Source organism: Ictalurus punctatus, chromosome 1, assembly GCF_001660625.3.
Source record: "Ictalurus punctatus breed USDA103 chromosome 1, Coco_2.0, whole genome shotgun sequence".
NCBI classification, from domain to species: domain Eukaryota; kingdom Metazoa; phylum Chordata; class Actinopteri; order Siluriformes; family Ictaluridae; genus Ictalurus; species Ictalurus punctatus.
Window position 1 is genome coordinate 17,166,522 of NC_030416.2, and position 16,071 is coordinate 17,182,592.

A 16,071-nucleotide genomic window follows, 5' to 3' on the forward strand; every position below is an offset into this window, starting at 1 on the left:
AGGATAACTAAGATAACATTCTAGTCTAGTCTGATCTGCTCAGGCTGCAAAATCTAGGCTTGTGCTCTATTTATCTTGAGACTTGGATATATGACAGATATGACATCAGGTACTCCTCACCTTGGCATTTTGAATAAGGTTGGGGTTTCTTTATCGAGGAGGAGTGGTTAAATCCTGGGGTCATGGGCCCTGTTTCCAAGGAGATATGATGCGTTCGGCCGTAGCCTCTCCTGATTGCCCGAGCATTGCCAGCATGTTTATTTGACTGGTTCTCCGTTAACAGACGTGTGGCCTCCCTCCGGGCAAAATTACCCACCTGCTCCCTGTACTCTCCACACAGCTGAGAAAAAGAGAGGGAGATGACAAAGGGTTGTGAGTGTACGTGAAGAGAAATGAGTGAGGTTTTGCTGAAATGACTGTTCAGTAAACTTAAACATGGACACATAGGTTAGCTATAATAAATTAAAAACATCACTATATCTATAATTATACGTGTGCAATGCTCCTTTCTCACAAACAAGTCACTAAGAAGGTCAGGTTAGAAATCATATTTACAGCTCTGTCTGTGTGTGTGTGTGTGTGTAAGTAAGATACACTTGAGTGTCACACTAAAATAAGCTCAGGCTGGAGAGATCCTCAGATCAACTTCAACCCATGCTTCAGCACAACACACACACACACACACACACACACACACACACACACACACACACACACACACACACAAGTATGTGCATGATCACACCTTCATTGTATGCTGACACACTGTTCTCGACCCATGACAAATTTACAAATGAAAGAAAATGGCCATGGCTATAAAGACTAAAATTATTTATCATAAAGGACATTTTTCACGTTTTCGCCACTGCACCCAATTTCTCAGTGTTTCACTCACACACCTATTAACGGGGTCATATCATGGTTTTTAAATGTTCATTATTTTGTTTATTGGGTGTAATAGAATAGGTTAACATGCTTTAACGTTAAAAAAAACGCATTATTTGACACATACTCTACATTATTGCAGTACCTCTATTCCCAGGTTGCCTGAAACACTCCGATTTCTCCAAAGCCCCTCCTAACGAAAAACCCAGAGTGCTCTGATTAGCCAGCTGACCTGTTGCGTTGTGATTGGCCAGAAACCTCAAGCATGTGTCAGAAAGGTAATGCCCCTTGGCTTTGCTTCAGCCTACAAGGCTTCTAAAGCAATGCTAAGCTCCTAAGCAACATGTCGTCGGGTTTATCATATCAGTGTGAGTCAGATCCAAAAAATGCAGATGATCAAGCGGAAACAATTTTGCAAAGACGACTTGAGTAGAACATTTCACAGTGGTAAGTTTTTATTTTTTTAACTCTCGTACCTTCCAGATACAACGTAAATTCTGTCGCTTTGTTAAGTGCAAAACTATGCTATGTGCACAGCTTCTGCGTGTACATACGTATTCATGTGATATAACCTTGGAAAGCTAAGATTCTTGCGATTCGATTGATATAAACCATTTCAAGATACATTCACAACAGCAGCCACAATCAACGTCTCTGTCAGACCACCAACACACAAACACACACCTGAGGCAACATAGAAAACTTTAGCTAGCAAGTTAGCAGAAGTCTACAACTGAGCCCTGGGCCACAACACAGAACTCCGCATTTGAACAGTCAACAGCAGATCCTTTATAAAATAATCAAACACACTTACAGGTTCTAATTCAGAAGTGCAAGATTGTCTGAGCAAAGTGGGAATTGCCCTACTTTTCAGGAGTAGCCTTTGTGTATAGCCTGCATTGTACTCGCCCAGGTCCAGGAAGCTGTCCTCTGTAAAAAAATGCGCTGTGCACAACCAAACGTTTGGGTTGAATTGCTCAGGAACAGCATTCTAAATAAATAGTAACCACCGATTCCTAATTTCGTCTATTTTCGGAAGGCTAAACAAAGGGGTTTTGCTTTCGCAACGGAACACACAGCGTCTCCATGACATAGCGCCTGAATTCACTGAAGAATCGCCTTCTTTCTTCGCACCTGCCTTTGATTATGCTACTAGTGCACGCTGTGACGTGGATGTGTTACGGAAGTAATATCTGGACTGCAGATGACACCTTTTGGGCAGGTCTGGAGCAGTGTTCTCTGTTAGATCAAATAAATAAATAAATAGTCTCTTTTGGGGGAGACTATGAGCTCTGTGACTTTTCAGACCTTATACATGCACAAACAGATAAATTACACACCAAACAAAAGGAAAACATTAAAAATCAATTATATGACTCCTTTAACACACCTACTGAAGATAACAAGATGACAAACACCTTGTGATTGGTGACTCCCTTATACCTCCACATGAAAAGCAAAGTCAGTGAAAAACTAGCACAATGAAAAAACAATTCCCTACTACCCATTCAATATCTAATCTAAAATGTTGATATTCCACCATTATTTTGTCATTACAACAGCATCAAAAATAACTAGAAGTATCAGTTTCTTTCTATTTTTCAAGAGATAGATTCTATATACTCAGGCACTTTATTTGTGAAGATAACTAATTGAAACAACTGTTTTTGTTTTTATTTTATAAATCTTTATAGAAGTCATGTTTCTTTTCAACCTTTACTTCATACTTGAAACATGCCAGCATGCATTTAAATACAATTTAAAGTCAAATACAATGGAAATGGTAATTAAACCACTGTAAATTATATACTTACAGTGCCGTCCACTAATATTGGCACCCTTGGTAAATATGAGCAAAGAAGGCTGTGAAAAATTGTCGATATTGTTTAAACTTTTTATCTTTTATTTAAATAGTTTTTAAAAAATGCTCTGCTCTCATGCATATCAAACAACTGCATTCATTGCATACAATTGAATTCATATGAGAAAAATATATTTGAAGTATATGCCTACTGATATTTACATTTTTTTAGTACATCTGGTGACAAGGAACAGGACATGTTTAACCATGACTTCCTGTTTCACAGGAGTATAAATATGAGGTAACACATGGGCCAAATTCCTTTAGTCATTCATAACAATGGGTAAGACCAAGGAATGTAGCTGTGATGAGCTTCATAAAATGGGAAGTGGCTATAAGAAAATAGCACAAGCATTGAAAATGCCCATTTCCACCATCAGGGCAATAATGAAGAAGTTCCATCCATCCATCTTCTATACCGCTTATCCTTTTCAGGGTCACGGGGAACCTGGAGCCTATACCAGGGAGATAGGCTGTCAGGCACAAGGCAGGGTATACCCTGGACAAGGTGCCAATCCACCGCAGGGCACACAATCAATCACACACACACTCACACACCCATTCATACTCTACGGACACTTTAGACAACCTACCATGCATATCTTTGGACGGGGAGGAAACCGAAGTACACGGAGGCAACCCCCGCAGCACAGGAAGAACATGCAAACTCTGCACACACAGAGCCACAGGAATCGAACCCCCAGCCCTGGCGGTGTGAGGCAAACGTGCTAACCACTAAGCCACTGTGTGCTGAAGAAGTTCCAGTCAACTGGAAATGTTATGAATCAACCTGGAGTTGGACGTGTGTCTATATTTTCTTAACGCACTGTGAAGAGGATGGTTCGAGTGGCCAAAAAATCTCCAAGGATCACAACTGGAGGATTGCAGAAGTTAGTTGCGTCTTGGAGTCAGAAAATCTCCAAAACTACAATCCGAAGTCACCTACATCACCACAGGTTGTTTGAGGGGTTTCAAGAAAAAAGCCTCTACTCTCATCCAAAAACAAACTCAAGCATCTGCAGTTTGCCAGACACTACTGGAATTTCAAATGGGATCGGGTTCTGTGGTCAGATGAAACCAAAATAGAGCTTTTTGGCAATAAATTTCAGAAGTGGTTTTGTACACACAGAGAGGTAGCCATATGGAAAAGTACCTCATGTCCACGGTTAAATATGGTGGTGGATCTTTAATGTTTTGGAGCTGTTTTTCTGCCAGAGGACCTGGGCATTTTGTTAGGATACATGGCATCATGGACTCTATCAAATATCAACAGATATTAAATGAGAACCTGACTGCCTCTGCCAGAAAGATTAAAATGGGCCGTGGTTGGATCTTCCAGCAGGACAATGATCCAAAACATACCAAAAAAATATTTTACTGACCACAAAATCAAGGTCCTGCCATGGCCATCCCAGTCCCATGACTTGAAACTGAAGAGGAGAATCCACCAGCATGGACCTCAAAATTTGAACGAAATTAGAGAGATTCTTTATGGAGGAATGGTCTCAGATCTCTTGCCAGGTATTCTCCAACCTCATAAGGCATTATAGGAGAAGACTCAGAGCTGTTATCTTGGCAAAGGCAGGTAGCACATTGACTAAAAGAGAACAATAATTATTGCACACCTATATTTAACAAAGATTTTATTTTTGGATAAACCTGTGTTTTGTTTGCAATTGTTTGATATCCATGATAGCAGAGTATTTTTGTGAATTTTTTTAACAAAATATCAAAAGTTTAAACAATAAAAACAAATTTTCACAGCCTTCTTTGCTCATATTTACCAAGGATGCCAATATAAGTGGAGGGCTTCCGTATATGTATGATTGAAATAAATAATACAGTCAGTTTCAGAATTATTGGCATGCTTTCGTAAAGATGAGTAAAAGAAAGGTATAAAAAAAATATCTGTCATTAATTAGCTTAATCTCACATTGCAAACATTTAAAATATCAAATTTAATTGAAGCCATTTATTTCATATTTATATATGTTGCGGACCAACCGAGAAGTGGACGCCTACGAACATCCACGTATGAAGGCACAAAAGATGTGTTGTTGACAAACATCATCCCCTATATACTGTATGGAGAATTTTGGGACCCCATATATATATATTTCCAGGTGCAACTAAATTACCTAATGTTTTTGACCACATCAACAGTATTTTGCAGGCGGATTCTGCCTCTTTATATATACACTAATAAATCACTTTAATTTATACTTATAATAGAAATAATTATAAATAGCAGTAAACACTAATAAACTGAACCCAATTAAAGTTTTGTATAACCACGCTTTAAATGTAGGTTAATTTAGTTGAACTTAGCAATAAGTTTTCTTAAATGTTCTGTTGTGTATCTTAATAAGGAAATTGGCTGGTAAGAGAAAAATAGTCACAAAATTCTTCTGAATATTTGAACCTACCTCCTTTGAAGTGGTTCTCTTTGGCATTCTGTATTTAGACTGTACTTATGCACAAAGTGGCTCCGGAACTGAGACCCTTAGAAACTGTCTCTCTGTCTTTCTCTCTCTCCCTCCCTTTTTTCTCTCAGACACACAAAGAAAGAATAGAACTTTGCGTGTAAACACACATTTAAATAATAAGGGGAATAAATAGATAAAAACAAATAGTATTAGTAAAACATTATATAAAAATACATTAATTCTTCCATTGAAATACAATAATGAATAAATTTGACGTCCAATAACGAATAAGTTTGAATGAATGCATTGAAAGAAAGAACATTGTGTAAAAGTGTGTGTGCAGTGTGTGACCTAGGGTCAGCCTTGATCCCACACTGCACACACACTTTTACACAATGTTCATTATTCTCTCTTTCATCTTGTCTGTTGACTTGTTTGTATGGTTGGAGGACAGAAAGGTAATTTATAGACCTTTAGACAGCGTGAGAGAAACTATGTCTGAGAACAAAATGACTTGGACAAACAAAATGTTCTGGACTTCCTGTGTAGTCATAGTGGTTCTACCATACCCAATACCCTTTCCACAATACCTGATTCAACTGATTAGATAATGACCTATCAGGTGTATTAAAGCAGAGATAACAGTTTTATTATATTTTATAATACAGGTTTCGTCTGAAAAACAAAAGAAAGTAGTAGTTTGTTAAGTGTTCTGATTGGATGACAGGAAATAGTAATCCACGTTTAAAACTTAAATGCTACAACTAAATTCACTGTTATTTAGTTGTTTTGTATTATGGTAGCTAGAATTTACTGTAGCTATTTGTTCTGCAAATTTTGAGAACATCTTTATTTAATTGCGTTTCTTGTTTTCAGCTTGCTTATTTCCTGTCACTGTTGCGCACTTGAACAAGGCCCTTAACCCTCAACTGCTCAGGATAAAATGAGATAAAATGTAAGTCGCTCTGAATAAGGCTGTCTGCAAAATGCCATAAATGTAAAATGTAAAAATTTCCAGAGCATCATGTGAGTCCGTGCATGATGTGCGTCTTGACAGTTCACCTCATTTAAGGACTTAAAGAAACATCAGATTAATAAACCACAAATTGTTCAGAGATTTACAAAGTCATTCATGATTTTAAATTGCACTGATTCTTGCATTCAGTTTAAGCCTAAAGAGAGTGAACTCTAAATGTTTTCATTCACAGACATCACAGCAGGACTTTCTTGTCATTGTTCTCAAATCTCTGACTCTGATTTTAAGAACTTTACCCTTTTGTTGTATTCTGGGCAAATTTGGGGGCAATTTTCTTTTTCTTTTTGCTGACTGGCATAAAGTACAATAACTTTGTCCAGAATATGTGTCTGAACACATAAAATGAATGATAACTAGTTTTGTTGACTTTTTCAGCTGGGTGCTGGGTCACACTGGTCTGCAGGCAATGAGAGAGCAGACATAGCCGCCAAGGAGGCCTTTAACCTGGAAATCTCTGACTGTCAATTACCACCTTCTGACCTCAGACCATTATTAAGTTAATAAATATCTAACAAATGGCAGATGGAATTGGATGAATGCAACAATAATAAATGGTATGAAATAAACCCCAGTATAAAAAGAAGATCCTCTCCTAACTTTAAGTCTAGGCATAATCAATTTGTGTTCACTAGGTGCCGGCTGGGTCAATCGAGACTCACACACGGGTTTCTACTGTCAGGTGAAATCCCCCATTATGTCCTCCCTGTCAAATGCGTTTGACTATCAAACATATCCTACTGAAATGCAAAGCCTTTGATACCATCAAATGACGGTTTTATTTAGAGACATGTTTAATGGAAATATTTAGGAAAGTACCAGATGAACACATTTTAGAATTTCTGTTTTGTACTAACTTTAAATGTTTTATACAGTTTTCCAAATTGTATGTGTGGTATTGTTTACCCTGTACTCACCATGAAATAGGCTTGTTGAGGACTTGGTGTTAATAACGCAATAATTAAACAAACAAAAACCTTTTCGGTAGTTTGCTTACATATTCTACATCCACTTTGTTAAATCTGATCAGCCATATCAAATAAATGGGCCAGAGCATTAGCAGAAGCAGAATTAAAGTTGTCCCCTTCTCTCTCATACACACCCACACACATAAACATGGTCATTTCTTATGTCAAATTAGGATGTTTTTGGAATAAGGTTGAGGATGAAAAGAGCAAGTTTGTGGGTAGTGGTTTTTTGGGATAGTTTAAAAATAGTCAAATAATCGGAATTAAATCTAATCAATCTAATTTCATCAAACACAGTCTATAGCAAACAAAAGGAATGTGTAAGTGCGGACAGTGTACCATTTTTTTTTGTAAGTTACAGTATTAGATTTGGTGTTACATACTGATTATGGTGTGTATTAGGTGATCACAAAAGGCATATTGAACATATTGCTCAAAGGTCTCATTTTTCCAAATGGCAGAAGTTTCAACTTTCAGGTCTTTTTATGCAGTTTCCAGACAAGTTGGGCTGAAAAAATGAAACCTGGCAACCCTGGTAATAATTTTGACCCCAGCTCTACAACCGGTTGTAAAAACCAGCGACATGTGCAAGAAATACTGCACATAAGCTTGCAAGGGACATGCTATTGTAATACATTGTCACTCATGTGTATGAACACACGTGCACACACCTGAGAATCCAGGACAATTCACTTTTAACCTAACACATAAAATCTGTATTTTGGAAATTTATATTTTTGGGATTTGTATTTAGGGTGCTAAACTTTTACAACCTAAAATCTTAGGGGTCTGGTGTTTTTTTTAATCTTACACCTATTTCAAAACAAAGGAAACAACAGAGTAAATTATTTAAATACACCACAGAAAAAAAGTTGCTTTTATTTAATGTGACATGTATATAATGCAAATACATACAAAATTCATATTCAGATACTTTTGGCAACTTCTAACCACAATAATAATAAATATTTTAAAATGCTTTAGAAGGGGCATGGTTTATTTTGACCTGAAAAGAATCTGGAAACCTGACTCAAATACAAGACATGGGATAAGATGACTTTTAGGAGTTATTTTAGGGTCTGTGACCCAGAAAATAAAAAAGCGCCAGAGATTGGTTAGTAGCCAGACGGTTTCACTTAACAGATGAAACCTTCTAGATCAAGGAAATAAAACTATAAATTATGTGTCTGATGATGAGGGTGTGATATCTTAATCTTATTCGCTCACTAATTATATTGTGTGACATTTAAACATGATGAACGACAGAAGTAAATGTGCTATGTACTGGCATACAAGGTTTTTCAACCACAAGTATGATCATGAAAATATATACACACACGTGCAAAAATAAAAACTTTGCTTTTTCCAAAAGCTGAATATGACAAAGCCCTTAACTGTTTCGTAATTTTTTTTTTTTTAAAGATGATGTATGACAAGGAAAGCAGAGAGACAGACAGAGAGAAAGACAGACAGAGAGAGAGAGAGAGACAGACAGAGAGAGACAGAGAGAAACAGAGAAAGAGACAGACAGAGAGAGAGACAGAGAGAAAGACAGACAGAGAGAGAGACAGACAGAGAGAGACAGAGAGAAACAGAGAAAGAGACAGACAGAGAGAGAGGCAGACAGAGAGAGACAGAGAGAGAATGACAGACAGAGAGAGAGAGAGACAGAAAGAGAGAGACAGCGAGAGAGAGTAGGAGTTGCTCATGTGGACACAAGACATGAAGGTCACAGTGTCTTTGAGAGTTAATTAAAACTATAATAATCAGGCATTCCTTTACATGACTCTGTGTATGTGTGTGTGCATCATGATAAAATCTGACCCAGTCAGTGACAGATTGGACACACACACACACACACACACACACACACACACACACACACACACAAATGAAAAAACAAACATAACACTGAATTCTGTCCCACAAATCAACTTCTCTGTAACAAACTGTTCAACAGTATGTGATAGGAATGACAAAAATATATATTTCTCAATATATAACTCAACAACTCTCACACTCAGCTATGAAAAACTGAAAAGGCTCTGAGTATTTCATAATCAGAACAAGGTCATGCTCATGGCCAGTAAATGCGGCCCTCTTACAGACACTTCAGCTTTGCTTTAATCAGCTATACATTATACAGCTGTGAGCATTTCATGACATGGCTGTGATACAGTAAAGAAAGTTTATTGACTCAACAGCATTGAATGTTTTACATAATCAAAATACACAGTGACCCACATCCTAACGTAATGAAATTCATACTGCATGACTACAGTAAATCAATAACAAACTTTTCCCTATAAAAGTTATATGGCACCATCCAATTAACAGTTAATATGACTTAAAATGATTTAACAGTAATTATAATGTAACAATTCTATCACTTTATAACTGTAATAATTTCTTCAAATTGTATTCTGAGTCAATAAATAGTTCTAAAGAAATCTTTACAGAATTCTTACCAGAATTTGATCTAAATTCATTACTGTCTCAGAGGCCTCAGTGCACTCGCTCATCATGCTCTCCACTCTGCTGCTGTCTCTTCCTATTTCTCTCTCTTTTACTCACGCAGCTTTTTATCCCTCGCTTACCTCTCTATCCATGTCCCTTTAACCTTCAGAAAACATTCAGGTATTAGTAATTGTACCTGCCTTCTATGTGTCTACTGTATATATGGGTAGGAAACTACATCACCCACAATGCAGTTGTGATTAAAGTCCTGCTTCTGTGGTTGACAATGTGCTGTCAGCAACATTTAATTCACATGGCAGTCGTCCCACAGGACCAGTTCATCAATCAAAAAAACAACAACAAAAAAACCCCCTATAATTGTGTTTTGTTCTGTTTTGAGGAAACATCATAATGTACCCTACAGGGATCAATAAAGGTCTATTATCTTATCTTACATCGACAAACATTCTTTTCCCAAATTGACACAGATTCTGAATCTCAAATAAACTAAATTAGCATCTTTGACCAAGATGAATAAAGCTCTCAACAGCATGACAAATGGTTTCTAGAAAATTATATATGTGGGTGTAAAATTTATTACAAATTTATTGATATACTTCTCAACAACTTCCAAATATGATTAATATGTGGAATTAATATGTTTTATAGGTCCAAGCCTAAATTTGCTCAGATGCAATTTATTACCTTAAAGAGTCTCTGTTAAATGTACTTTTAAAAGGAACCACAAAATAAAATTCATGCGGTTTTATCAACTATTCTTTAAAATAATAATTAATACATATTTAAAACATTTTACTAATCCTACTAATCTTTTCAAGTACTTTGAGATTTTGAAGTGTTACAAAAAGTGTTTTTATTATTATTATAGATGGACAGATAGATAGATAGATAGATAGATAGATAAAGTGTGTTCTGATCAATTCAAAACAATTCTGAATATAGCATGAAGGAATAATTTTTTTTTTACAAACATATAATTACATTTATATTCTTAACCACTCACGTACAATAGAGTGTACTGTGCTTTTGAATGTGATTTGTTTTTATTTAGGGCTAGAGAAGAGAAGAGAAGAGAAGAGAAGAGAAGAGAAGAGAAGAGAAGAGAAAGTTACAATTTATTGTCATGATATGGTTTCATCTTTATTTTTTTCTGATGATTTTTCTAAGTTAAATTTACAGTAGGGGAAATAAGTATTGGACGCCGCAACATTTCTTTCAGTAAATATATTTCCAATGAGGTTACTCACATGAAATTTTCACCAGACTTTGATATTAACTCATGAAATCCACGTATATAAAGAAATCCAAACATTAAAGTCCATAAAGTTATGTGTAATAAAGAGGAATGACACACGAAAAAAGTATTGAACACGCTAACTGTAATTTATTTAATACTTTGTGGAGAAGTTGTAAGGACAGCTTGTAAGGACAGTTTGTAAGGACAGCTTGAAGATGCTTCCTGTATGAAGAAATTAACCAGTTGGAGTATTCAGGTGGGATTTTGGCCCATTCTTCTAATTATATTGTCTTTAAATCTTGTTCAATTGGATTCAAGTCAGGTGATTGACTGGGCCATTCTAATGCCTTGATTTTTTTTCACTGAAACCAACTGAGAGTTTCCTTTGCTGTATGCTTTAAATCGTTGTCCTGCTGGAAGGTCCACCCACGTCTCATCCTCATCATCCTGGTGGATGGCAGCAGATTCTTCTCAAGAATCTTCTGGTAAAGGGCTCCATTCATCGTTCCTTCAATTATATGAAGTCTGCCAGTACCATGCGATGAAAAACAGCTCCACACCATGATACTTCCAGCTCCAAACTTCACTGTGTTTTTAGGGTGATGTGCAGTGCCATTTCTTCTCCAAACATGGTGTGTAGTATGACAGCCAAAATGTTTTGCTCTCATCTGACCAGACTACACTCTCCCAGTATTTCATTGACTTGTCCAAATGAGTTGTAGCAAACTTTAAACGAGCTCCGACATGCCTTTTCTTTAGTTATGGAGTCTCCTTGCCTTACCTTGCCTTGGAGACCTGCTTTTTCTTAGTGTCTTTAATATTTTTTCCCTGTGTCATTCCACTTTATTACACATAACTTTATTTACAGACTTTAATGTTGTGAATTCTTTATATTTACAGATTTCTTGAGTTAATACTGATATCTGGTGAAAATTTCATGTGAATAGCCTCATTGAAAATATATTTACTGAAAAAAATGTTGATGCCACTGTATACAACCATATTTCCCCCACTGTAAACAACCATATGTCTAAACATACAGCTGAACATTGGAGACAATAAAGGCGTTTCAAGGATACGACAGTGGGGTTTGAACGCTCTTTCTAGCCACTAACCCAGAACCTTACCCTCTGAACCAGCACATGTGAAGATCAGGAATATATGAAGGTTTGTATTCATATACACTAAATACTCTGAAATGTATTTAATATATTTTGTGAAAGTGCTAAACATTATAGATGATCACACAAACCAAATCTGATTGTACAGTACTGTGATTCAAATGTAAAATCAAATTTATCTTAATTTAGGAATAAATCCACCTGAGAGTCGAAATTCTCAAGCGAAAAGCTTTACTTCTTTGGTCATAAACCCTGGAGGCAAATGCTTTAACTACTGTATGTCCAGACACCATATGAACCATTTGAACATAATGTGCCAATTTCATTGCTTAGATACAAAGAAACACACACACACACACACACACACACACACACACACACACACACACAGTCACATGTGTACGTCCCAAATAAGAAATAAAATGCATCAGTTTGACTTATAATAAAGAGATCAACACAACCGTAAAGCCTATATATAGAGCTGCTGACAGAGCTTTACGCCTATGGGAGCCATTCCTTTTGCAGGTATCTCTGACATGTGTGTGCGCGTGGGTAAAAAAAAGTCTAATAAAGGACAGACTACTATCAGATCCTCCTTTTGTGCAGCACAGTGAGAGGGAGGGCAGAGGGATGAAGGAAAGCTCTGAGAGAAACCTACATGTCAGAAAGCCACGGTATAGGGACAGAGGAGGGCAAGAGAAGGCAAGGCTAGACATGCCACCACTTTCTCACCAATGCAAAGTCACATGTCTCTCCAACACTCAATTCCTTTCCGAGACAGAATTCTTTTCCATCCTGCCCCTCTCCCCTCCTTCGCTGGTACCCCAGGGCAAAAGCTAGGCCACATGCTGTAATTAACAAGCTGAGCCCATGCTTTCTGCAGCTCTATGTTGAAGAGAATTAGTGGATGTATATTTAACCTGCATACTCAGGTTTCCGCTCGCACACGGCCACACAGATGTGGAGTGTGTGTTATAGTCAGCACACGTACTCACACACAGCTAACAAGCTGAATGGAGCAGCAACACGGCCACTGATCACCACTTAACACCCTTTATACACAGTGTTCGTTCAACTCAGGTGTAAAACAGTTCTCAGCTAAATATAATAACCAGAATAATGAATCCCCATGTGAGAAGTTAATAGCTTATAGCCAAAAAAAAACAAGAGCTAGAGATGCTCTGATTTTTATCTGATCGATATGGTTAAATAATGGAAATTAAAAGTTGGAGCACACAATATAAAAAGAGTAAGTTAGGATATTTACTTACTTTTTGTCAGTGTGATAACATGCAGCAGTAGGCAGCGCAAGAAACATATCCATATCCAAATCATAGCCATAACCAACAAGTCACTGGTGCAGGTTCGAGCCACCACGCAGATACTTTCAGAGAGCTTTCGATATGTCACCGCTCAGAATAGAACGGAAAATCAATTAAAGTGTGAGCTATTGGAAACCACCACTATAAAGGCCGTTATTTAAAGTGAGTTCAATTTGGTAGATAAGACTGTTCATGTTATCATAGTTCATCTCAGCAAGGGCTCCACACACAGCATGTCAACAACGTACCTGAGCACAAAGTAACACAAAGGGCAGGGAGAGAGAGAGAGAGAGAGAGAGAGAGAGAGAGAGAGAGAAAGGGAAACTGACCAGGGTCTGCTGATATCTCAGAGCTTTCCTTTGCGATGCATCGGCAGCCATCGACAAGCTTACACTGAGCCAAAAATAAACATACACACCGTTCTACTCCTGTATTACAGTGCCTGCAACACACACATACACACACAAGCAGAAATACATACACAGTCTTGAGTCTGCGATAACCTGTAACACAAAAACACACAAAAATATCTATGCAAGTCAGACTTAAGTGATGGCACCTGCATGGTAAACACTTGCAGAGTGACACACACACACACACAGTATAGACATACATGCGATTTCTGTTTCAATAATACCAAATAATATATTTCAAGGAATACAAACATTCAAGTCACGTACCTGAAAAAGCCTGGACATGCCATGAAATAGATTGAAAATTCGAACAATGGAAGTGTGAAAGGTCTTATCAGGGAAATCCATAGCACACCAGGCAGATGTGAGGTGAACGATGGAGATTAGGGTTAGATAGGTGGTAGACAGACAGAAAGTGAAAAGAGACATAATACACAGTATGTCAATTCATGTATGGTTCCATAAAAAAGAACAAAGGTGAAGATGAGAGAAAGAATAATAGAGGCAAGTAGTAAATCACACATCAATAATGTGACTTAAATGTCATTAAAGCAATATACAGTGCTTTAAAAAAGTCTGTTTTTGTGTATATCTCATACTAAACTCTTTCAGAAATTAAAACAAAATCTAAGATAAAACAAAGGTAACCTGAGTAAACACAAAATACAGTTTTTAAATGATAATGTTATTTATTGAAGCAAAAAAGTTATTCAATACCAACTGGGCCTGTTTGTAAATGTATTTACCCCCATAGTTACTAATTCTCTAAATCTATGAAATTATTCATAATGGGGTTCAACTGGTCTAGACTCAACCAGGCCTGATTACTGCAAACTCTGTTCAATCAAATCAACACTTAAATATAACTTTTTTAACAGCATGAAGGTGGTTAAAAGATCTTACCCAGTAACACACTACGCCAAAGTTAAAAGAAATTCCAGAAATGACAAGGAAGAACATTACAAAGCTATTTCAAAGGTTCTGGGACTCCAAAGGACCACAATGAGAGCCGTTATCTCCAAATGGAAAAACATAGCACAGTACTGAACCTTCCCAGAAGTGGCCAACCTTCCAAAATTCCTCCAAGAGCACAGCAACGACTCATCCAGGAAGTCACAAAAGAGCTGACAACATCAAAGGAACTACAGGCCTCTACTGCATCAATAAAGGTCACTGTTCATGTCGCCACTATCAGAAAGACACTGGGCAAAAATGACATCCATGGAAGAGTGGTGAGGGGAAAACCAGCTATCTGCTAACCCAGAAGAACATTAAGGCTCACCTGAATTTTGCAGAAACACACCTTGATGATCCTCAACCCTTTTGGGAGAATGTTCTGTGGACTGATGAGTCGAAAGTGGAACTGTTTGTAAGACAGGGATCCCATTACATCTGGTATAAACCAAACACAGAATTCCACAAAAAGAACATCACATCTATGGTCAAGCATGGTGGTGGTAGTGTGATGGTGTGGGGATGCTTTGCTGCTTCAGCACCTGGGCAACTTGCAATAACAGAGAAACATGAATTCTGCTCTCTACCAGAAAATCCTAAAGCAGAATGTCCAGTCTTCAGTCCTTAAGTTGAAACTCAAGCGCAACTGGATTATGCAGCAAGATAATGATCCAAAGCCTAGGAGTAAGTCCTAGTACTAGAAGTAAGTGAAAGACTGATCTCTAAAGGTGGCACAACCAGATTTTAAGTTTGAGGTGGTAGGTATTGGATAACATTTTTTGCTTCAATGGAAAAAAATTTAAAAACAAAAACCATTGTTTTGCGTGTTTACTCAGGTTGCCTTTGTTTTTTGTTGTATTTCGTTTGAAGCGCTAAAACCAGTTAGTATGAGATATACTCAAAACAGAAGAAATCAGGATGAGGCAAATACTTTTTCACAGCACTGTAGAGTGTGTGTGCTTTAAGGAATGTATTTGAAAGGTAAATGATCATTCCTTATAAGCTACTTTTTATTACGTTCAAAGGTCTTACACCTTACGCCCCCTCCATCTCACACCCTCGGGTCCTCTGACAGCAGACTACATGCAGTACCTCACACCAGATCATTTAGAACCATGGTCCCCTGCTGAAAGAAACTGAGGAAAGGCCTACTCAAATCTTAAAGGTGTTTTTGTTACTTTGGGTTAAACAGCTTATAAAGAGACTCTGGATGTTAGAAACATGCTGTATAAATTGAGCATATAACTAAATCACGTGCAATATTACAGGTTTGGACTGGCTGTTCACATTTGAAACAGAAAAAAATCAGAAACGTGTGTCTGTGTGTCCATGATAAAGCAAAGCAATGGATAGATAATTGTTTAGCCTTCTCC

The 16,071-nt window shown here is 37.3% G+C and overlaps 1 protein-coding gene across 5 annotated transcripts in view; it reads right to left on the reverse strand.

Annotated features, from left to right (window-relative positions):
* The window catches only part of clcn1b (chloride channel, voltage-sensitive 1b), a 30,513-nt gene extending 16,721 nt beyond the window's left edge, over positions 1-13,792 (reverse strand). For 3 of the 5 annotated variants that reach the window (XM_017473322.3, XM_047156600.2, XM_053682035.1), the window contains exons 1-2: positions 13,661-13,792; positions 121-340 (exon numbers count right to left, since the gene is read on the reverse strand). In XM_017473322.3, coding sequence (XP_017328811.1) covers positions 121-340; positions 13,661-13,711 — 271 coding nt within the window. In that variant the 5' untranslated portion in view covers positions 13,712-13,792. Of the gene's footprint in view, positions 1-120; positions 341-5,172; positions 5,327-13,280; positions 13,595-13,660 lie in introns of those variants that run through there. The other 2 variants (XM_047156607.2, XM_047156606.2) reach the window with 2 other exon arrangements.
* Positions 13,793-16,071: the final 2,279 nt, after the last annotated feature.